This window comes from Plectropomus leopardus, chromosome 8 (genome assembly GCF_026936395.1).
Source record: "Plectropomus leopardus strain MGB_pleo_1.0 chromosome 8, ASM2693639v1, whole genome shotgun sequence".
Taxonomy (NCBI): domain Eukaryota; kingdom Metazoa; phylum Chordata; class Actinopteri; order Perciformes; family Serranidae; genus Plectropomus; species Plectropomus leopardus.
The window spans coordinates 12,399,142-12,423,563 of record NC_142183.1 but is presented as its reverse complement, the minus strand read 5'-3'; the positions used below and the strand labels follow the sequence as shown (position 1 = coordinate 12,423,563).

General features: G+C 40.6%; 1 protein-coding gene across 1 annotated transcript in view; it reads right to left on the bottom strand.

Moving 5' to 3' along the window:
* The window catches only part of LOC121947879 (ATP-binding cassette sub-family C member 5), a 42,409-nt gene that overhangs the window by 9,976 nt on the left and 8,011 nt on the right, over positions 1 to 24,422 (bottom strand). The window contains exons 4-20 of the mRNA XM_042493039.2: positions 17,898 to 18,045; positions 16,719 to 16,952; positions 15,603 to 15,776; positions 14,752 to 14,899; positions 12,833 to 12,981; positions 11,895 to 12,002; positions 10,898 to 11,248; positions 10,737 to 10,808; positions 10,447 to 10,571; positions 10,273 to 10,345; positions 9,923 to 10,129; positions 8,207 to 8,332; positions 7,776 to 7,887; positions 7,494 to 7,678; positions 6,955 to 7,101; positions 5,535 to 5,664; positions 5,009 to 5,162 (exon numbers count right to left, since the gene is read on the bottom strand). Coding sequence (XP_042348973.2) covers positions 5,009 to 5,162; positions 5,535 to 5,664; positions 6,955 to 7,101; positions 7,494 to 7,678; positions 7,776 to 7,887; positions 8,207 to 8,332; positions 9,923 to 10,129; positions 10,273 to 10,345; positions 10,447 to 10,571; positions 10,737 to 10,808; positions 10,898 to 11,248; positions 11,895 to 12,002; positions 12,833 to 12,981; positions 14,752 to 14,899; positions 15,603 to 15,776; positions 16,719 to 16,952; positions 17,898 to 18,045 — 2,643 coding nt within the window. The remainder of the gene's footprint in view (positions 1 to 5,008; positions 5,163 to 5,534; positions 5,665 to 6,954; positions 7,102 to 7,493; positions 7,679 to 7,775; positions 7,888 to 8,206; positions 8,333 to 9,922; positions 10,130 to 10,272; positions 10,346 to 10,446; positions 10,572 to 10,736; positions 10,809 to 10,897; positions 11,249 to 11,894; positions 12,003 to 12,832; positions 12,982 to 14,751; positions 14,900 to 15,602; positions 15,777 to 16,718; positions 16,953 to 17,897; positions 18,046 to 24,422) is intronic.

Sequence of the window (24,422 nt, the reverse complement as noted above, 5' to 3'; positions counted from 1 at the left end):
GCACGAATTTCTAGTCCATGAGTGGATGCGCGCTTCTGTTTGCGCTGTGATACAGCTGGCGGGTGTATTTCAAGAGAAAGAAAATAGTTCCTACATAAAACTGCAACAAGGTCTGCAAATTATCTTGAGTTACCAGGTCATAATTTCCAGATCGAGACATTGCCGTTATTCTGTGGAGTTATTCAAATGTATTTTTTGGCGCTTTGAGCACTACAAGCTGAGTGACATCTAGTTCCATTATACTGGAGAGAAGGCAGACATCTCTATGGCCAATACCTCACAACAAAACAATCTACACTGATAAATGCCACTTCAGGTAAGAGGAAAAATATGTTGTTTTTTCCGGTGTCAATATCTTGATTCATATTTTGATGAGAGATTGAAAGTTAAAATCTTAAAAATAAGATTAAAATATTCATTGTTATTTACAGGCAGATGCAAGTGCCATGCAACTTAAGGTTGTTTTGCTTTGTAACCCTGAATGACTGTTGGTTAAAAAAATAAAAAATTCTCATCAGGTAAATTTGCAGCACTGTGGAATTGGAAAGCCTCCACTCAGGTTTGTCTCACTTGAATGAAAATTGTAGGGTATTGTGTGCAAATTGGCTCCAGTATGTGAGGAGCTAACCTTTCAAATAAATGATCCTAAACTGGAAAACATCATGAGGAACACTTTACTCCTACAATGAGCCACAGCAAGTCCTTAAAAACCCTGTATGAAATGTGAAGTACAAGCCATTATGAAGGTAATCTGGGATGGTTTTAAGATCTAAGGCATCACATTTTTGGTCAAACTGATACTGCTGCCATGAAGCACGTATTATTTGTTTTGAAAAGGAGCACAGACATTGCACCTGAAGAATGAGGGAAGGAAATATGCATCAGCTCTAATGATGCAGTTTTGTGGCAGACAGGTAATGATGACACGGTGGACAGAGAGGCATGTTGTCTACGACACACAGCACCCGTTTTCCTGACAGCGCTCAGGTCGTTCCGCGCTATCTGATGCATGTGCAATATTATGAGCACCGTTGCAGACAGACAGCCGAACAATCAGCAACCAGAGAGACACCAGACTCGCTGTCCACGGGGCAGTGTGAGCGAGAGAGGTTTATTGACAGAAGGTGGGGTGTCTCTCTACTTTTAGACACCAGGATAGAATAGATGGTGCATGTGAATTACAAGTCTCCCATGAATCATTTGGTTTTCTCATAAAAGCCCAGAAGAGAGAGCGAGAGTACATGACACTTCCTCGCTTCGAGGCTGTGATCCAGACAAACATGTTTATGCCCTGGGCAGTTTCATTTAGAATTCAATAAAGGCTGCTTTAGAAGTGGGTAATTTCAATGGGAGATCGAGTTTGATGCAACATCTATACATATCCCGTGATGTCGTGACTTGGTATGATACAGTATTTCATTCTTTTAAAGTGTTGCCAAGAGTGATCGCTACCTTTTAATAACAGCTGATTATCATGTCTTCCTCTTGGTACTTGAGTGCTTAATAGTCTATCAAAGTTCAGCATTAATTCCACTTGTGTTGCCTACAAATCAAGTGTCTGTAAAAAGATATATGAAGACATTTTATAATTAAATTGATCCCTCAGGAGACAAACTGGTATCAGATCTGATTAAAGAAGTCAAGAACTCCCATTAATGTGGAGAAGAGATATCAAGTGGTTCATATCAGCAGAAGAGGACGGGGAAGTTATATGTGATTTGTGAGCAGGTTTCTCCAAAGAAAACGTTGGCAGACCAATGACTTCTAACTGTAATCATATATTTGATGAAAAGTCCCAAACAGGAGAGCTTCTTGATACTGGTAAAAGCACAAAATATTTTTTGAGGCCGGGCATCGAAACGCGTCGAAAAAAATTATAGTTATTAATCATGCTCTAACTGTAGAACCTGCCAGTGAAATAAAAGGCATTTTACTTTTTACCTAAAGACGAGTGCCTTGGTTCCTTCCTGTTTTTTCTTGAAAGCATACACGTCATTTTACATTCCTTATTATTATTATTGTTATTCAACATTACTAAAGGTACACTATGCAGGACTGACAGTTACTGTTTGGAAACATGCTTGCCAGCAAAAGCAAAAGTAAAAGCCAACTCCAGATTCATTCACATTTGGCATTTTTCCTCCCTGTACTGGCGTTTCTTTGTTTCCGTTGTCTCTCATATCCTTGGCGCTTACGATCTGGCACCCGTTTGTGACCTTTTTATATAGTCGCAACCTCACCTGAGCTTGGTGGTGGTACAGGCCTATTAACCTCCTATGCACTGAAAATAAGAAGTAAAAAAATCCAGGCAGAGGGCAGAGTCTCTGCAAAAAATACACCACCACACACTTTTTGTGGGTCATGAGTGATGATTCAGAGGGATTACCTCTGCATAAAAACAGACGGCAATTTCCGAGGTTGACAAGTGAAGCCAAAGCTCCAGTGCCAAAACTTGCAGTTCCTCAAATGACCACTTGAGACTGGCTCCAAAAGCAAGGCAGTCCCCATAGACCCCCATGTTAGAATGCCCAGGCATATTTACAGCAGAAAAACATGTTTACAGCCTGAGACAAAAAAATGGTTTTGGTCTCTACAGCTAACTTCCCTGTTCATGACAACTGTACAGGTGGAGTATGTTTATATAACTCTACCATTTAAATGTTACTTAAGCTTAAAGCTACACATATGACATAAGACAGACAACAGCTTTGAGGTGGCACGGGAAAAACAAACGGAGGCAGGATGGTAAAACAAAGCATGCATCACATTAAGTTGTGATAATGATGCTGTTTTTTGGAGGTTATTTTTACAAAGAATGGAATAGAATAAAATGATTATGACTTTGAACATTAACCTCTACCATTACTATTGCTGTGATTCTCTGTCAGGCCCATCGAGTTTTACCACCTTGTTTTTGTCCACTAAAACAATATCCGGTTTGCCGTCTACTGTCTCCCTAATTCCATGTGATTGCAGCGTAAGGGTTCGGCTGCTTTGAGTAACTTTGAGACTTCTGAAAAAGAGTCCACAAACCAATGGGTGACGACACAGTGGCTACATCCATTATGTTATATAGTCTATGAATGTACAGCTAAAAATCACATGTTCTGTTTGCATGTAAGATGAAATTTGGAATATTCTTGCATTTAGCGTTTGTGCTTTCTCAATTTACACCACAGCACTGAGTCATGTTCTTCTTGATCTCTCAGATAGAGGAAATAAAAAGATACGGTGGTTATTTCCCAAGATACCAGCTAGCTGTTGTTCCCCTCAGTGGATTCATCTTTATTGCACAATTGTGGCAAAACTATAAATAATGACTAAAGCAGAGTCATCAGATCATCCAGGGCACTCCTGCAACATTTACCACAGAACAGAAGCTGTGAAAAATTAAATCAATGGCTGATAACACTCCACAAGCTTGCAGATAAAGATTAGCACCTTGAGTGCCCTCCAGTAAAAGTTACTGATTAGGAAACCTAATTCATGATCACTATGGGTTGTAATGCCATGCATGCTGTTGTTTGTACAATAAAATATATATAGCGATACATAGATACTTTAACAAGATACAGAAAGTTAATTTTAATGGGCAGATTTGTTTGTTTTTGTTTGAGCTGTCATATGCTGTAAAGCCCTCTGAGGCAAATTGTGATTTGTGATAATGGGTTTTATAAATAAAGGTGAATTGACACAGGTTGGAATCAAACCTGCAGCCACTGCGGCGAGGACACAGCCCCTGTATATGGGGAGCCCACTCTACCGGGCAGGCTCCTAGGCGCCTTGATTATTTTCTTCTTTTATCTGGAACTTCAATACACATAAAAAAATGGCCTCATCAAATAGTTTTGCCAAATCTCTACCTGTGGACACATTTCTACGATATCAAGTTATGCATCGTTATATTGCTCAGCCCTGGTTGTTTGCATGGCTAAAATCAGAGAGAATATTTGAAGAGAATAATAACTGACTTTTGTGGATCTACAGAGACTTTTATCCTGTTGCTTACTGTTTTTCAGCAAAAACATTTTTTGTTTGATTCAGTCTCATCAAACCCTTCTGCAGCAGAAGTTTGTCAGTAGACAAATACAATGATAAACCCACTGTGCAAAAACCACCCTAAACCAACCCAATATTTGCCTCAGGACTGGGTAAACAAGTAAACTGTGTTAAATATTTATTTGATTGTTTACAGAGACCAGAACATGAGTCCAAACAAATGAAAAAGTCGCTCTGCTGGCAATTGTTTACTGTTATTCAGCCCTTTTGATTTTATGAGCCAGTGTGTATCTGTCTGCGTATTTGGATGTTTTTCTGCCCCTAGTGGCCAAAGATGAAATAATGCAGCTTTAAATAACGAGTTCCCTCTAACAGTAACGTCAGCCTTATAACAAACACTGAGAATTTTTTTTTAGAATATTTGAAACTGTCTGCCTCTCATTTTCACAGTCTCCTCCCATTAAAGTAGCACAATTAACCCACAGAGGCTGGCAGCATGCTAAGGTGACAAAATCCAAAATGTAAAGTTTGTATGAAAATACTGTTAATTTTATAAATTATATTGAATAGAATACCGTCGACTTTCATCTTGTGTTTTTTGAGATATATGTTTTTGCAGACATGTAAGGAATTATTAATGTGACATATTTTTTAAAGGGAGTTTGGCGTAATATTTTAGGAGCAGGAGCAGGACTGGAAATAACTGCAAAAGGAATCTTGTTGTGGTTTTGCAAAAGATGACCTTGCAAGATCCCCTGTACTTGCAAAAAATGCAAAAATCTTGTAGTGTTTGACTAAAAGCTTACATAGTCTTTGAGTGGGTGTCAGACTTCAGTCTTTTGAAATTCTTTTCAAAGTCTTTCAGTGTGAGCGTGAACACTTGCTGGTTTATAATCACCTGCTGCTTTGCTCAGATTTCTCGCATGAAAATAAAATGTAATGTGAAAACACTGTGTTTGAATATCAGGCTCAATGACAATGATAACAATAGAGGTGGTAAGAGACTGACCTGGAGACACGATTGACGATCATGAGAAAGGCTCCCAGGGGTAGGATGGAGATCAGGAACCACGGGAAGACAATGCTAACCATTCCCAAGCAAAACAGCACCAGGGTCAGGTTCTGTAGCAGCATCTCAGCTTGCATGGTGAGACGTACATCAACTTTGGAGAGAAGAAATTTTATGTATCAGATGCGCTGAGTGAATGTATTTCTACGTGTGAAGAAAACTTTCCCTTTGTGTCCCCCGAAGTGTCTTTTAGTGTTTGTCTTTTCACAAAAGCTAAAAAGAGACACAAAAATATACTTTGAAACAAAAACAACCATCTAAAAAAAAAAAAAAACAGCAACCTGTTAAATCAACATGTCAAGTAAAGACACCAGTGAAGTGCATGACATGAAGTCACTCACTAAGCAAAATACTCCATGTGAAACCACACTGTGTCTTGGCAGTACACCTTGTCAACCAGGGAGACTTCAGTGACTGAGAGCTCTCTTGGGGAAAAGGTTCACAGTCAAGACAAATCAAGTCTCACCCTCATCCATGTCTCTGGAGAAGCGGGTCAGGATACGACCCAGAGGCGTCGTATCAAAAAAGTGCATGGGGCTGAGCAGGAGCCGGCGGAACAGCTTGTCGTGGAGCACGGAGGCAGCCTTCACGGTGCACTGTCAACACAAACAACAGCCGTGTTTGAACATGAGACCTGACACATGGAAACAAACAACTTTAAGAAACATACGGAAAGAATCACGGCTCGGATAAACAGATGGTTAGAAGGAAATCGTCTGTCAATGCGCTCAGCCACAAACACACAACGGATAAATACAGTGGCACTCATGTTGCCTGCAGAGTTACAAATACTACTTCACCATATGCTAAACATGTGCACAGTGGTGAGTGGGAAGTTATTTTTCCCCCTCGCACAAGGCAAGCTGTCAAATCTTCATTTATAATGAGTTTCTGGGAGGCTGACATAAAGGTCGTGACCTAATGAGCAAGAGACATTTCACCAATAGGACAGAAATTACATGTGGCAGCAGAGAACAAATTAATTCTATTAATGGAATATTCAACACTCCCAAAGATCTCATCACAGCTAGGGGTAAAAAAAGATTAGCCATCTTTGAAAAATTAGCAATTTCAAGTGGCACACATTAACGTGGGGACCTAACCTCTGCGATGCAATGTCAGGTTGGGTTAGCATGAAAAAGAGGATGCACACCCGAAGGGGCACTGGCATACACGCACGCACATCCTTCCTTTCTCTCTGCCTCTTTGTCTCTCTCACACAAACACACACGTGGTGGTTGTAAAGCTGTGAGAGACAGCGGTGGACAGATAAATGGATTTGGCCCACAGGCATTTTCAATTATAGTACTGGAGCCATGAGAGCATGAACAAATGACAATGCAGACAATTAAAGAGGAGCACTGCTTAACTGTACAACACTAATATATCAACCAGGGGTGTGGACTCCAGTCACATTCGACTGGCCAATATTTGGGATTTTGCTGATCATCTGTATCAGCATTTTATCGTAATGATCTCTGGTAAAATTAACTGATTAAAAAGTGTAAACAAAGTGTCAGCATGGGAGGAACTTTAACTTTGTAAAACCTCAAGGAGCTATTTTTATTAAAATTTTCACTTGACTTAAAAAATAAAAAAAGTTGCTGGGAACTTGCTATATATGATGCTGAGCGTTTTAGTTTTTATTTAACATCTGCTAAAGGCATTTAAACAAAGTTTTGTGTTGGAGATTGTTATATTCCAAATTCTAATTATTGTAAGAAAGATTTTTACTTTTATTGTAAATACATGTCAGTTCCAAATATTGGTTATCAGTCGCATTAACTACTCAAACTGCCTGAAAAATTGGTCGACCCCTACTTCTTATATTCGCCTCAAACACGACAATTATTTTAAAGTTCATCAGTGATTGAGTGGAAACTCACCTTCACAAACACCAGCCCTCTCATCGTCTTCAGCAGCAAAGCAGCCCCCATTGATCCGACGTAAACAGTTGAATAGTACTGAATGTGAGGGTTGAGTCTCATGCTGTTACTCGCCATCGTCTCATTCTCCAAGATTAATGATGTGTTCTGAGGGCAGATGGAGCAACAAATTACCAAGAGTGAGAGGGAAAAAAATCCAATTTCTCCCCATGCAGAAATTTAGCCTCTAATGAAACTGAGAAAAAAAGCACACTTTAGAAAACAAAAAGTACATGAAAATCAGTCAGTTTGATGATGTTTGCTATTCAGGGCGCATTTCTCAATAGCAGCCACCGCCTGCTCTCCTGCACATCTGTTTCTTCACTGCTCGTGCTTGTTTTTAATTAAGTTTAGCAGGGTGCCGTTACTTTTTTAATCATGCACATTCAGATTAATGCTCAGTCGGCTGCCACAACTCACTGGAGCATAGTTGTTATTTTTCTTTTGGGAGCCGAATACACACTAAAAAAGAGGCGTCTTTTATAGTGATACAAACTCACCCCGCTGCCCTGCCTGATCCAGTAGCTCAGCCACCAGTTACTGAAGGCTATGCTGCCTGTAGTGGAGAGGAAGAGGAAGACATTGATGATGAAGACTATCGGACCTCCTGCTGCTTTGATGTAGGCACCGTACACGGACCAGGCGACTGCGCCGGAGCCTTTCTCCTCAGCTTTCATCAGTTGTTCTGAATAAAAGATGCAAGAAAGAAGTTACATGTGAACCAAATTAGCATTTACCATTCACTCTACATGTGGAGCATGAAAAGTGGCAGGGTCTCTCACCCGCTTTCTTGCTCTCCACCTTCGGTCCGACCTTGGCAGCATCAGCAGAGCTGTCAGCCTTTTCTGCATCTGCCCTCTGCTGTTTGTTTTTCAAATTCTCTTTCACCAGATTCTGAGAGACAAAAAGATCCGGAGAGAACGTGAGCTTCAAAACACGCCACCGCTGCAAATCACAGCAGCTGTAACAACAACACCATGCGAGTCATTTAAACAGAGATATCGGTGACAGGGTCTTTAGCAGCTTGCCAGTAAATCAATGCAAGCATACAGAATGAAAGGCCATGTAAGCATTAACATTTCGAGCTACTGGGTCTGCCTTTCTGGGGCTTATGAATTATTCATCCTGTAATGTTCAGTGTTTTTGTGCAGTGGGGGCTAAGATGCCTCACTCAAAAGAGCTGGCCTGCTGCCTCATGTGCCCCTGGACTTACCTCCTGTTGCATGCTGTTGAATAGGCTGGCATAGTCACGCTCTTTGCCCATTAGCTGAGCATGGGTGCCATGCTCGGCAATCTGCCCGTCCTTCATCAGAATTACGCTGTCACACTCAGGCAGATACTAGAAATAAAAACACAAAAAAGAGGCAAAATAGCTGAATACACTTTGCAGACATTAAGAGTTTTAAAACTTTAATCAGCTAATTTAGGCTGCTTTCAGAACTACTTTCTGGTCAAAGGGGAGACACTATGAGTGAATAGAGTAAAACTTTTAACTAATGAAACTTCCCCAGTTGATTACTTAAATAAAGACTTTTTTTGTTTTTCAAGTTTTCTGAAATTTTGTTTTAATATACCAGTTAGACCTTATCTTATTAAATATGCATGGTGTCGTTGTCTCCCCCGCCCCCACCTCTATGGATATGTAATACCCCTTTGCCGCCAAAATTACTGCATGCATGCAGGTTTTTTTAACATGAGTACACTAACTAAAAGTGATAGACTGCTTTCGTATTGCCAGTAGAGCAGAACTGTGAACATGGCTCTGTAGCAGACAAGTATGCCCATCTGGGTGTGTGTGTGTGTGTGTGTGTGTGTGTGTGTGTGTGTGTGTGTGTGTGTGTGTGTGTGTGTGTGTGTGGGTGTGTGTGTGTGTGTGTTTATTGTTTTTTTTTTTGTGGTATGTCTTATGTTCAACGTCACCAACAGGTCGACAAACAAATAAACATTAGACAGCAGCATGGACGTAGTCCTGTGAAAACTTTTCAGTGGTTACTTCTCTTTATATATCTCTTATTTATTCAGTCTCTCTTTCAAACTCAGTGCAGACTAATTTGGATCGATGTTTGAGCTCTACTTAGGTGGAGTCAAATTCACCCGGTTGCTGCATTTCCATCAATGCCAACCGGAGCTGGAGGTGATAAATATCCCTGACTGCTGAAGTCATTTGACACGATGTGAATGCCGATTGATACCTTTCCCATAACATTAAAAAGCCAGATGTTATAGCAGGTGTTAGCAGGGTTTTTGTGCAGTGGATAAGAGGCTCTAGTTTTTAAGTCTTATCTTTGGCCTTTTATACTATTTTTATCCCTTGTATTTATTTATTTATTTTTTCTATTGACTTTTATTTATTCTAAATATTTTATTGTTGTTTCTTGTATTTTGTTTGTTGTTTTTCTGTTGCTGTATTTGTTACTTTTTTCTCTGTGCTGTTTTGATCTTGCTCTGTGAAGCACTTTATTAATTTGGTCTGGCATTACTAAAGTCTTATCTAATATTACTTTTTATTATCAAATCCCTCTGGTAAAACCATTAGAATATAGACAGGAATAATACTGGAAAATCTGGTGTATGTAAGTGCTCCTGAGGTGAAGATTTCTGGCTCAGAGTTTGAGAAACAACTAATTTTGAGAGAATGGCATTTAAAGATATGTATTGTAAAATTCCATACATTTTCAGACAAAGAATAAGGCACTGCAGGTAAATAATTAAATAACAGATATCATCATAAAACTTTTCCAAAACGTTACGTTATGCCTGAATTTCAAGAATAGCAATCTGAACTACAATAAACACCCAAATGTGTACTTTGGATGTTTTCTTCCCAATAGTCTGAAAGAAGACATGTAATGGAAGCAAAATCTGAAAACTGACCAGCGCATGAAAAAAAATGCATTTTTACCTAATTTTTTCCCAAACAGTCTCTTACCTGCAGCTGGTGGGTTACAAACAGCACTGTCCTGCCTTTGTTTTTTGCACCCTTGATAGCTTTATGGAAGACATGGGACCCCACACAAGCATCCACAGCGCTGAGAGGGTCGTCGAGCAGCAGTATGGGCCGCTCGCTGTAGAGGGCACGAGCCAGACTCACTCTCTGACGCTGCCCTCCACTCAGGTTGGCGCCTCTCTCTCCGATCTAGAAAGAGAAAGCTCCTTAAAACTCTCCATTTGTTGTGGCTGCACTGAATTGCAACCAGCATAAACTAAAACTGCTGCACACAAGCAAAGAAGAATTTAATTTAATAAACATGTTACTGAGGATCAGATTTTGACAGATACCTCAGTCATGTCTCCATATGGGAGCTCTGCAAGATCTGGGAGGAGGCAGCAGGCTTCCAGAACGGCATTATATCTGATTAGAGAACGATGAGGAAATGTGTTTAATTAGGAGGAAAATCTAAACCTTTATTGAGTTAGTTCTTCATAACATCATTATACAGCAGCTCATCTTACTTTTCTCTGTCATACTCGTTTCCAAACAGGATGTTCTCCTTCAGTGAGTCATTGAGGATCCAGGCTTGTTGTGCCACGTAAGCGAAGCCACCACTGACAGCTACATTACCGTCTAACAGGGTCATCTGCAACACAAAAGCAGACGGTTGAAAGCAGAGGCAATATTTGAAATGTTCCTTTTCAAACTGTAGGTCGCTGTGTGGCATTGGGTGTGAATAATAGGTTCAAAAACACTTTTGTTGTTTCTGTTTTTCATGTCTGTGCTGCCTGGAGAGGAAACTTGAACTCACCTGTCCCAGTAGAGCTGACAGAAGGGAGCTCTTTCCGCTACCGACACCTCCACAGATACCGACTAGTGAACCCTACAGAGGGATAAAAGCAGTGGCGTGTGGGAATTACATCACTCAGAAAAATAAAAATGTCCTTTATCCACTTATACTTATGTTGTTACCCTCTTAATGCGCTGGTCGATGCGGTGCAGGGTCTTGTGCAGTGGAGGTCGTATGCTCTGAGTGGAGGAGATGGTGCTTTGTGGACTCTCCTGCTCCATGTTTGTGAGGAGACTCTGTGCGTTGGGAGCTTCCTTGTTTCCTTTGCCGTCCTCTGTGGAGATGTACAGGCTGAGCTTCTCCCTGCGCAGCACGCGCTTCATACCGCCTCGCTTCTTGGGAGGCGGGTTAGGCTTTGCAGGCGGAGGACGTGCCTTTTCCCAAGCCAGCGTAGCGTCCTGAAATTCCACCGCATTGCTGGGATCCTCCATTTTGACCAGAACAACCTCTCTGTCATCCATCATAAAGAGCCTCTGTGAAGACAATGAGTTATGCAACATTTAAGTTTGTCCAACTTGACTATATGTAAAAAAATCAGTGCTTACAAAGGGACAATTTAATGCTGCTTTCTCTTTCGTGCATGACTAAAACAAGTTCAATAAAACAAGCTCATGGTTTCTCTCTTTGCTTATGTGAAACATTGTGAAACATACTTGAGGTCGTGCTATGTTATAAGACGTAGTGCCAATACATTAGTCATCCTTGTGCTTCTGGTACAGTCTGTCCTGTCCATGAGTACCTCATTACTTTATTATGCAGCATTGGAGTAAAGATACAGAGTGCGTTGAGCCTTTTGGTGCATCCTTGGCAGAAACACTTGCTTACTTAACCCTCATTGGCTCTGTGAAACTATCTCTCACTAACATGTGACTTTTACCATGTGTTTGGAATACAGTAATGCTGAAAATGTCAGAATGCGGTGCGGGTGTGTTTTTAGCATCGACGGGAGCACCTTTTGATTTGCTCTGAGAGCAGTAAAACCTACTTGCCCACTGACACACTGTCAAAACACAAACTGGATGTATTAAATGACATCCTGCACATCCTGTTGTGTTGGGGAAAAGCAATTTAGGTGGCTCTGTGACAAAGGTGGTAGACAGACTTGTCCATATTTCTCACCTCAAATCTTTTGACTGCGACAGCTCCCTCTGACAGTGACCTTACAGCCAATGGTGTGACTTTTAGGGAAAAGGTCATGGAGTTGAAAACTGCAACAATGGTGAAAGCCTGAGGAAGGATGTGTAGAGATAGACAGTTATTCGCCCAAATGTTTAAATGTTTAAAAAATACATATTTTCCCTCCTACATCCAATGTATTTATCAATCTACATTGTTTTGGTGTGAGTTGCAGTGTTGAAGATGTCAGCCATCTCTCCAATAAACTAGGTGGCACTTTGCTTGTGGTGCTCAAAGCGCAAAAAAATATTACATTTGAAAAACTCAACATCAATGTCTCTTTTGAGCAATCATGACCTGGTTACTCAAGATAATCCACACAACTTGTTGTGAGCACTTTCATGCTGAAACTATTTTCTTTCTACTAAACTACATCTGAAAATTGTTATCAATATGCAGAAGGAAGCATGTATCTACTCATGGACAAGAGGCTGGTGCTCGAGACAAAGCAAGATGCAAACATCAATGGCGCTCTCCTCGGCTGAGCTGTAACTGTAGCTAGCTTGGTGGTGGTGCTGGGTGAGCTAGCAGTAAATGCATGCTTCTGTCTGAAATGATACAGTTGGTGGGTGTAATTTAGTAGTAAAATATTAGTTCCTACATGAAACTGGTCACAACAAGGTGTGTGGATCATTTTGAGTAACCGGGTCATGATTTCTGAAAAGACACATTGCTGATGAGTTTTTCATGTGTAGCTTTTTGGTGCTTTGAGCAGCATCTAGTTCCATTATATTGTGGGTAGAGAGGGTAGACATCTCTACGGCCAAAATCTCCAACACTCAGCAATGTTCAGCAAAAGCAAGTTTACAGTGAATATAGAGAGAATCAAAAATGGAAATATGCAGTGAAAATGCAGACTATAACTTCCCATATCTAAATACCTGAGCTGCAGTGAGGTCATAGCCCAAAGCCATGTGTAGGGTGAAAGTGCACACGCTTGCTATCACCACCACGATAGGAGCCACACCCACTGTGAGGCTCTGGACGACCCCGGCTCTTTCAAGTATCCCCCTCTCTTTTGATCGAACCTCTGTTGAGGAGATAAAAGAGAGAGAGAGATGACAAAGAGGCAAAGAAAGAGAGTAAAATAAGGGGTTGAGTGACTCCCAAAGAGTTCTCCAGAGAACATTCAATCAACAACACCATGAGAGTCACCAACCAATACACAGCGAGTGGACAGAAATAGATACAAGAGGGAGGGTGAGGCCCCACATCCAAACATGGCATGAAAGGGGCTTCAAAAGCTGCTGAACCTTGATAAGTGTACAAGTCGAATACTCAAACTCTGGCCCCTCCCCCTTCCTGCATGTTTGTATCTCCCTAATGCACCCAACTAGCTGCTTTGTTCACCCGGTTCACTCGCTGCAAACAGGGTAACAAAAAAAGCTTGTGCATCTTTAATTCAGACCCAGCAGCACTGTGTGTGTATGTGTGTGTGAAATATGAGAGCTCCCTCCTCCTGGTACATGCTATTCTCTGTGGGATTCACGTTGGATGTTGTGTGTGTTTCTGCGCGGATTACAAAGCAAAAGCGACATGCCCTGGGGCAAAAACACTGTGATCATCAATTTAACAACAATAGTGACTGAAGGGAATGACACTGTAACTCTTAGGACTCATCGGCCATTAAGTTGAATGGCGATTAATTATCGTTATAATAGGTAATCAAAGGACAGCAGTGAAAACGAGCCCCACCTGGCTAATTTGAAGCATGATTAAAAGAGGAAAATGATCCTTATCCACAACCTACAGCGGGGGCCTCATGAGAAAAGGCCATCGCTAACTCATGAATAATTGGAGCAGTCTTGACAGTCGTTCAAGGTATCATAAGGCCCCAAACACCATGCAAATTAACCTTGAGGCCGATGGATTCAAACTGGCCTTGATTATAGAGGATGGCACCGGGAAAGACTTAAACGGTGCAAGCTAATGAAAATGGATTTAGGGTCAAGGTTATCTTGCCAGATTGCTAAGAGGATAAGCCTAATTTCAGGTGATAAACTGACCATTTAGTCACTAATTTGCAACAGTGACAGGTGTTCAAATTAGGTGACCCTTTATTCTTGGTGAGTTGGGAATAAAAGCCCTAATTAATTGCGTGAAGTTTGCAACCCTGGAAATAGGGGTGTACCATATCATACTGCCCTCCATAACGCAGGTGTAATTTTTAATATGATGAGGAAAAATCATACTCTAATAATGGCGATATTTCAACTTGTCGACATAATGTCATCATACCATTATGTACGGCAACAACAATTATGTCTGCGAGCATATTTGCTACCTACTGTTGCTGTTTACAAATTAAAGAAATAAGGTAGTTTTTGTTAATTTTTTTACCAAAAGTAAAACTGACATACTGACATTTAAAAGGTAAGGCCACTTTATTCATTTAGCACATTTCATACATCGGGGCAACAGTGCTTCACAGAACAATAAGATATATAATATAGTAAAGGATAGACACTTTAAATATAAGAGTAAATAAAAAATAAAAAATGTAAAATTAATAACTGAATGTGCAGAAAAGAAGGCCAAATGCTTTAAAATCAAGTTTAAAAATATATTCGCAATCCTTACGGGGTGGAGTAGGCAGCGTAAAAAAGGAACCTTTTTAGCCTTTCCTTAAAAATGGAGTCTCGGCTTATTTTGTTGCAATTGCAATAACCTGAAATATTGTGATATTGTTTTCGGGCCATTTCGCACACACCCCCCCCCTTAATCTGGCAAGTGACGTGGTCCTGAGCACAAACATAAAGCTAGCAGTGTATTAGGATATCAGAACATGACAACCACTTACTGTGGATATTCTGTGCAAAGGCATCTTCCCAACAGTACATCTTGATGAACTTTATGCAGCCCAAAATCTCGTTCATCAGTCGCACGCGCCGGTCAGTCACCGCCACACACTTCTTGCGGAAATACGCCGTCAGCCTCGATGCGAGCATCTGTCCAGACAGGAGAAGAGGAAATGATGACAAGGGAAATAAGTGGCAGGGGAGGAAATGAAAGCAGACACAATCACATTAGCAGTGCTGCAGGCCTGTCCGGGGGACCAGAGTGATAAATGCCTTTCACATCAATACCAGGGTCTCCGGCTGTCAGCCTCCGACTTAGACTGAGTGTAATTTGAAAATAACTGCTACAGAGTTGACAGAAGATTGATAACCAAAGAGTTATGATGCTTTTAAAAAGTGCTGGTTGTACTCTTCAGCAGCTTGAATTAACGTAAACATTACATTTATGTCTTCTAACCAAATTTTAAAAAGTCCTCACACAGCAAATAATGTGTCAGCAATGAAGCAACGTCTCTGGTCATTAACTTGGTAAAACTTTTGAATTTTTTGTAATGAAGTTGCTTGTCACAGCTGCCATATGTATGATCATAACTTTTGGTAAAACTTTTAGAAATCGTTGTAATTAAACTGCTTGTCACTGCTGTAATGAGTGTGATCATTATTTGGTATGAATTCTATAAAACTCTAATGAAACTATGTTCTGCATTAAAATCTCTATCAGCTGCCTGTCTACTAATCTATTCTAATGTGTGTGGCTGTAATAAAAGTATTCTCTTTTTTGTTTCCATTTTGTAACAACAGCTTCAAAACATCATTTGTCTCACTGTGTTAGATATTCAAGCTGAAGTCGTACCATGGTCGGGTAGAAGAGGATAAAAATCGCTGACCCCAGCAGAGCAGTGGGGCCCAGGAAGAACGCAGTGTAGGACAGACCCAGTATTCCCACCAGAGGCCCCCCGGCCAGCAGGCAGCCCACTGACACCGCTTCATACAGCCGCTGGCCGTCACTGGAGCAGATGTTGATCAGCTGGGAGGAGAGACAGTGATTTATATTAAAATTTCATTAACAACATAGAATACACTAGATCTTTTTCAACAAGATGCACTGATTCATTCAGAAAATCTGGCAACTGTTTGTTAGTTTGAGAAAAAAGTGAATTAAACGTCTTGTTAATGGCCTGAAAGGTTAACTGAGTCAGAGTCATTTGTCAACACCCTGTAACACATGTCATAAATTATGTTTTTTTGTTTTGTTTTGTTTTTGTGTTACCGATAGTGTTGTTTTGGAGGCTCGTGCAAGTGTGCACGAGAAAACTGTCCATAAATGAGGAGAATTCCCATACTTTGTCCTATTACTTGTAACGTACTTTTATTTACATATACAACATTTTAGCCATTAGACCTCCATTAGGTGAAGTAAAAAGGTCTGATGGCCAAAACATATATTTATTATATATATGTATATATTTAAGGACACTGCAAAGAACAGGACAGTGTGTGAGATTACAGATGACTGCCACCTGTTAGTTTGGCGAGTTATTTCCTCTCATGTAGGTGCAAAATATGTGTATCAGTTGGCTGTAGGCTGTAGACCTTGTGGTGTGTACAAGTGCAACTTTTTGGCTGAGACACGGGCGACGTGAGACAACGCAACAGTTGGCTTTCCCCATCACTATATCTTTGATTTAGGTTTGGTGTGTCTGGGCCTTCAGACTATAAAATCACTTTTGCAGATACAGTTGTCCTTATTCCCACGTTTACTTGTTGGACAATGATTCCTCTTAAGCTGTGTAATGACTAATCTTAGACAGCCTCCCCTCCCTCAGGCTGTGGGATTTGTCGAGATCTGAGCAGAAATGGTGTAAGAGCAGAAATTAAATCCATCTCAATCATCTGCATGTGGTGCCCTGCAGCAAAGGGTGATTTAGTTAATTTGGCAGTGAGTCCCCTCCAGGATTATATCACCTACCTCGCCCGCACTGATGTCTTTCGTGCTGCGTAGGCGGAGGATCTTGTGGAATGCAAAAGTAAGAGCTGCCCCACGGAGGCGTGCTGCAGTGCGGTAGTTGACGGCCCACATGAGCGCCATAGACCAGGAGCGCATCAATTCCATGAGGAAGATCCCCGCTACCAGAGACAAGCCGTACGGCACGCAGCTCACTGAGCTCTGGGTGTACTCTAGCAGAGCTCGGACCAGGAGAGCCTGGGGACGGAGAGGGAGAAATTGAGAAAGATGGTAAAGCAGAGAGGTGGTAACAGAACAAAAATGTGCATAAAACAACAAAAATAAAAAGCAGGAATGCATAGAGAGATATAGTGAGACAGGAGACAGAGGAGAGGAGATAAAAAGGAGGGGGGGAGATTTAGGAAATGCCAGCAATAGAGATAAGCAGGGCAGGGACCATACGAAGAAGAACAAAAATAAGATGAGACGATGAAAGAGAATATTTTAAATAGATAAATTCGAGATCATATGAGTAAGAAAAAAACAAAACAGTTGTTAAGAATTGTTGCACGGCCAATTTAAAGGCCTGATGAGGACAAAATAAAAAGACTGACAACATTTTGTACGTGGAACACTTTAAATAAGATTAAAAATTGATAAACTGCAGAAAGAGTAAACACAACACTGCTTTGTCAGCAAGTGTACTGAATAAATCAGACAGGAATGTGAGACGCATGCGTCATTGTGTAAGAACTAAATCCAGTTAATAGTATTAGATGCGGGTTGCAGCGAGCACATAACATGACATCAAAATAAACGGCTTAGAGCACCAGGAACAATGGGACGTTATATTAGAAACTGGGAATTCCAGATATAATTAAGGTGATGATTCAAAACGTCTGATAAGTAATGTTTATAAATATCTGCACTGTGAATGTCGTTGTTGTCATCTAAGGGCATCTTGTTGGAGGAAAACCCAAAGCGTGACTGGGTATAAACCAGCTAATCTAAGGCATTAATATGGATTTCACTATCTAAGGCTTTGTAATCTCAGTATGTTTTCATTTTTTCCCACACGAGCGTGAAACGGGATAAAGTGATTTTCAGGAAATACACGCAGACTTGGGGACTCCAAGCTGGCGACCACGCTGAAAGGCATATTAGCCAAATCAGCAGAATGTAAAGGGATTTGGGGATACTCACGGGGCCGACGAAGCCTGCCACCATTGTGAGGAGGAGGGAGAAGATGGCCACCAGCATGCGTGTTTGGCAGAACCTCCAGAAGACTCTTGTCAGGGAGGCTCCCTCTCGCCCGCGTCTTTTCAGCTCGTCGTGCCACAAAGCTTCAAGCCTGGAATCAGAAGGCGGGAGCACAAAATGATGACAATCTGTATGGACTCAAAGCTCAACCAAACATCATTACACTGTTGACCAAAAAAAGAGGAAGAGTTTAGACTTGTTATTTGTTTTGTCACTAAGTCAAGTGAGGTAATCAGCCTTCGTATATCTATGAGCTCCACTTGTTTATTTACAGGCCCTTACAAAGGCTTTTAACCTTGCAAAACATCGTGTCTTGGTATCTTTTGTTTTTGACTAATTAACAAAGAAATTATAAGTCGAACCTTTTTTGGTCATTTTTATCCTTGGATCCAAAGAGCTCCTGTTTTTGAAACCTACTCATGGGAAATAGCACTCCTAAGCCAAACTTAAAAAAAAATAAAATAAATCATTACACTTTTGCTGAATTACTGTTAATGAATGATGACTCTCAACAATTACTCAAAAATAATTTCTCCACTTTGCACATGAATACTATGCAACGTGGCAACAATTAACAGTATGCAAAAATTGGCATTTTTGAAGTGTAAAATTATCATCAGTGGAAAAAAAACTAGTTTATGTATTGTTATTTTTTCTTATATTAAGTTGATTAAAAGCTGCAGAGTAGCTCTTCCAATTTATCAGACTGCCCAGAAGCACAATGGGGGATATAAACAGTCTGGGAGGCAATCATGGCAGCTGAGAATCCCGAAAGAAAAGGGCTCATAACAATGTAAAGGTGACCTACAGTATACAACCACAAATGATGAAGCACATAATTAGACTGAGTAAGGTACTTCCAAACATGTTACCAAATATGTGCTAATGTGCTTTTATTGCTGTATAATGCCCCTTGAAGAGGGTAAAATATCTTGTTGGCCAAATGCATCATTGCTAATGACTCTATAAAGCAGCAGCAGAGCAGCTGCAGAAAGTAATTTACGCCCTAATGACTTTATTAAAAACGTATCAGAGATCGACAGAACATTAAACCAACTAGACTCTCACACAGCCTGATAATTACTGCTTGAAGTCAAATGGCGTTGAATCCCAGAAATTACAATTATTTGCAGTCCGATAGCTGCATAGAGCACAGCTTGTGAAACCGGTAATGAGACTTCTATGTGAGTAATACATTTTGTGTTGCTTAATCCTGACAATGGACAAAGCAAGGACCAGTGAACAATGTACTGACAGAGCAGCAGAAAAGTAATACTTTCATATGGATCTCCATACATATAATGGTAAACACACAGGATAAAACTTTAAATGCAACGCAACTGTATTTGCGACCCCGGATAACCCCGGATAAGCGGTAGAAAATGGATGGAAGTGATGGATGGCTACTGTATTTGCTCCCATTTTTCACAGATTTATCTTAAAGATCTAAGACTTTTCAATCCACACAAGAGATTAATTTCTCTCAAATTTTGGTTTCAAATTTGTTAAAATCCGTGTAAATAGGCACTTTTCCAAGATAATGCATCCACCTGGAAGGTGTGGCATAACTACACAGGTTTGCCTTGGGCTGCGCACAATAAAAGGCCGCTCTAAAATGTGCAGTTTTATCATGGAAAAAAACCTTTTTTTTAACGATTACAATTTCGCACAGTATGAAATGCATTTTTTGGTCTCCCCAGAGACTCAGTCAGCATCTGGTGTGACCACAGTTTGCCTCATGCAGAAACAACAAATATTCTTCATGCAGAGCCGATCAGGTTGTTGACTGTGGTCTGTGGAGTGTTGGCCCACTCCTCTTCAGATTCACACATTTTTATTAATCTTGCCAGGGAGAATTTTTTTAACAGCTTGCCTTGCACAAATACCAATAAGTAATACATAAAAATAAAAAATAAGACAAAGATTTCAGTGGAATAAAGGAATTGATATACATAAAAAAATTAATTCAATGTGTAGTTGCTGGATATCAGTACAAAGTGGAACAAAATGCATCCCAAACACGCTCGACGGGTGACATGTCTGACCTCACCAAGGTTTTGACTGAACTGCTGTCCAGTCAAAACCTTGGTGAGGAGGTTGAGCAGGCAGATGAGCTTCCCCAGGATGGTTTCCAGAAAGTTTTTATTTGTGCAAACCAGTTGTTCCATCAGGTGTTTAGGTGGCTGGTCTCAAATCCATCTTGCAGGTGAAGATGCAGGATGTGGAGGCAGTGGTGGGTTATGAGACAATGGACCCCTAGGCACAGATATTTAAAGGGCCCCAGCACCTCTTCTATTTAGGAGCGAGACACAGACTATGTGGTGGTTTGCATCTCTTTGTTGTTTAAATACATAATGTTTAGGTTTGTGTCTCTTTTTAGTCATTGTATGTGTCCTTGTGGTTGTTTTGTGCCTTTCACCTGTCATATGGGTCTCCTGGAATTTTCTTTGATGTCATTTTGTAGATGTTTTGTGTTTTTTCTCGTTATTTTGTCACTTTGCGGTTCATCTGCATGTAGTAGAGGTCTTTTCAAGTCTCTTTGAGGTCATTTTGAGTCTCCTCTTGGTTGGTACCTGTTAATGTGAGTGACATTTTTCAAGTGAAGGACAGGGGGACCCCTGACACTTAGGGCCCCGAGGCCTGAGCCTGGTAGGCCTATTCAGTTATCCATCCATGTGAAAATGTCCTTTATTGGTGTAGTTTCACATGGTCTGTGGTCGTGAGGCTGGTTGGATGGACTGCCACGGAAACAACATTGGAGATGTTTTATAGAAGTGAAATTCACATTCTGTTCTCATGCAACAGCTCGAGGTGACATTTCTGCAGTCAGTATGGCAATGACAGGTTCCCTCAAAACTTATGACATCTGTGGCATTGTGCTGTGTGATCAAACTGCACATTTTAGCATGTCCTTTGTATGTGACCATCCCAAGGCACACACATGATCGTGATCTTAATATGCCACAACCATAATGTGGATGGATCTTCTAGGAAAATGAGATGTGCTTTTCACAAGTTTGAGATTAAAAGTTGAAAGAAATATATCTATTGAGTGCATAAAAAAAGTCTTAAAACTCACTTAAACATGCAAAAAATGTGGGCATAAACAAAAGTTTTTACACTAAAAAAGTATATACACTATATATCCAAAGTCATCTGTATTTATAATTTGCATCACCATCATTAACATAATTTCATAGCCTAAAAATTCCACAATGCGTCAGCAGATCTTTAACTGTGTGCTGTTCTCACACACAAATAGAAATGAGAGCACTCAAGCAACCGTGTGAGATCCAAAGAGGGAATGATTTGCTTTTAAACATGGCTGAAATGTTCCCATCATCTCAGTTTGCCAGATGGCAGGCGAAGCTGATGTTTCAAGAGTGTATTGGCCGGGACATCGCGTTCAAGGTTCGCACCTCACTGAGCACCAACAAGTGTCAACTCTCCCAGGGTGCTTTTCCCATCCCCCCCCCTCCTCATCATCTCTGCTTTGCATCGGGAGGGGTTGCGTAACTGTTCCTACTATGTAAACGCAAAATAAAGACCTCCCGTCTCCAGCGACTCTGCAGCGCTCGTGCACACCGACGCCCGCCCGTGCCAATGTGATGGCTTTGTGCTCTTGTGCTGCTTCCCTTTCATGTGCTCTTTAGCACACATAACAGCAGCAGCACTGAGCCTCCAGGACGTGAGCCAGAGCCTTTTAAAGAACTGGTCGTTTACAATCCACACAGTTGTCACCAGATACAGGAGTGAACTTCCTAAAATAGTCATATTGCAAAGTCACCATGACTCGACAGCATGTGAGCAATGAGAGAAGCATTGGTTTTCTTGTCAGCGAGCAGCAAATGCTAAATGCCCCCTAATAAGCTCATTGTGGGACTTTATTGTTCATTCACAGCATTAGCGCTCTACTACAGGGCATTTCTCAGGCTGGGGTTTGGCAGGCAAATAGAGACTGCTATCTCATGGTCTGCCCCAGCCTGGCTCCAGTCAATGACAGCTAATGAATGTGACAGGAAGACACAGTGCGTCGCAGGTAGAGGAGTTAATGACATAACCACCCAAGTCGCACACTAACTCTCACTGTAATCTCTAATCCCTGCTATTCATAGCCGCCACCCAGCACAGCACACTGTTCCTGTGTTGCTAAAGAAAGGCTGGATGTTCATCAATTAACTGCACAGAGTAAACAAACAATCCTGCACAGTTGTTTGCATGGCAGGGAGGGACAAACTGGTACTGAGAATGCAAATTTGAACCTGCTCACATGTAGGGCAAGCAAAGATAAGATGGTTACTCAATATTTATTCAAGAAAAGAAACACAATCCCTACAGTGTAAGAGCGAAGCAGCGTGACATAGATCAGTTCACCTTAACACAAAAAGCTCCACTAGGTGTTTAAAAACAAAAACATGACTGTTTGACCTTGAACAGATCATTCTTTGTATCATTACAAAACATGATTACAGGATTATTGCACCATTTCGACTATGCTTCAGTATTTAACCAAAAACTAGCAGGCACATGAAATCTTCCACTATTGTGAACGGCACAGCAATGCTTTTCCACCAGGGATGATCACCGGCCAGGCAAAGCAAGCAACTTCCCAGGGGCCCAAAAAGTCCCAGTTTCATTACACATTAATTAGTATTTTCATTATTTGCAAAATTGCAAATTAGTAGACTGCATTTATGCAAAAAGAGAAAATACTCGGTGCTTACAGTTGTTAGGTAATAAACTGCAGATAAAAGCAAGGTTTTTCTTGAATTTAAACTGGTTAACTATTAGAGGCATGTGAAAAAAAAGTGGATACATTATAGTATCCCAGTACTTTGCATGGCAATATTGTATCCGTACATTTGTGCCAAGTATCAATTATTTAAAAAATGATAAACTATGAATATTGCAAAAATAAAAGTACATTTTTTTAACCTACTAGAATAATAAAATAAATTGCCTTTCACTAGATATATTTTGCTCTAGAAAAAAAAAATCGAGACAAAGAGACTGAAAACTTTATCTTAATGGATAAAAAACATGTTGATATAGTTTCCTTTGAGGACATATGATGTGACTCTGTGAGATATTCAGAGTGACACCGGCATCCGTGTCATATAGTAAACAATGCAACAAAAAATATCAACAAAAGTCAGAGACGCACTAACTTGCTGTGAGCTGTAAATTCACCACTTCTACACCTTACGGTGCGGTCTTCCTGCATGTTGGCAGCTGCAAAGAGCAGCATGAAAGTCCAGCACTCACTTTGCAGGAAATCTGGGGAGAAACGTCCCCAAAATATACTTTATAGCAAGACTCGGCAAATTAAATAACACTTAAAATAATGATAACACTGTACCAAGTATCATGGTAATATTGTATTGTGGGGCCTCTCGTGATTCCCACCCCTAGCAACTATAGGAAAAAGCGAAGTCATCAAGCTCACTTCAGGCAAACTAGCATCCAGCCAAGGAGGCATAGTTTAAATGCTTTGATTTGTTCAGGGCAAATCAAAGTTAAAAGAATAACATAAACCGGGTTTCACCCACACTGTGGCACAAAAGGAAAAATGACTCAAACAGAGAGAAAAGTTGTAATTCCTTATGTAGACAACTAGAAGTCATGAGGCTAAATTACAGCAGCAAATCATACAGTTAATATACCGCAAGCAGGCTATCTGGAAAAAAAGTTAATAACTATAATGTTAAGTTAATGATGAATTAATCATATCCATAAGGATATGGTCACACATGAGTGAAATTACCACTGAATTTTCATCTCCTGTTCACTTCCATTCAATGCCAGCGAAGGAGTGAAAAAAATTGCATCTTCACATTTGGTGGAGTTCAGCTTTGGTGACCGTTGAAGTCTGAGCCCCAACCAACAGCAAAGCATTATGTGAATTGAATTGAATTGAAATTAGAATATTGATTGGTTAAACATGCTAACGATCAAACTGCTCCACATGATAGATGCTGCCTGCTGCCAGTGAATCCGGAGACTGGCATGAAATGTAAGAAATAGAAGCAAAAACAATATATTTTGTGTTATTTATTAGCAAGTTAGCTAATATTAACTAGCAAGCTTAATTTCTGTCTGCATGGATATCACCTCTGCAGGTGATGGTCTCCCACGTGCATTTGCTCATGTGTGGCCATGCCCTGACCATAAAAACATGACAATAAAATGACCTCAAACACCAACAACAATAAAAGGACTATGTCACAAAATGAATCTGAAATCTATTTCCTCATTAAAGCCAGGATACACCAAAGTATTAAATTTAAAAATCCAATCCAAGTACCTCTCTGAAGTAATGTGTAAAGATGATCACCACCTCTGATAGACTGCTCCACAAACTCAATACTCTGAGCTTTCAAAAGGCTGTCAGTGCCATTAATTGCACTTTTATCCCTGTACACTATCTAAACCAGGTCCTTTATTATAAGCTAACCTTGAGACCCCGTT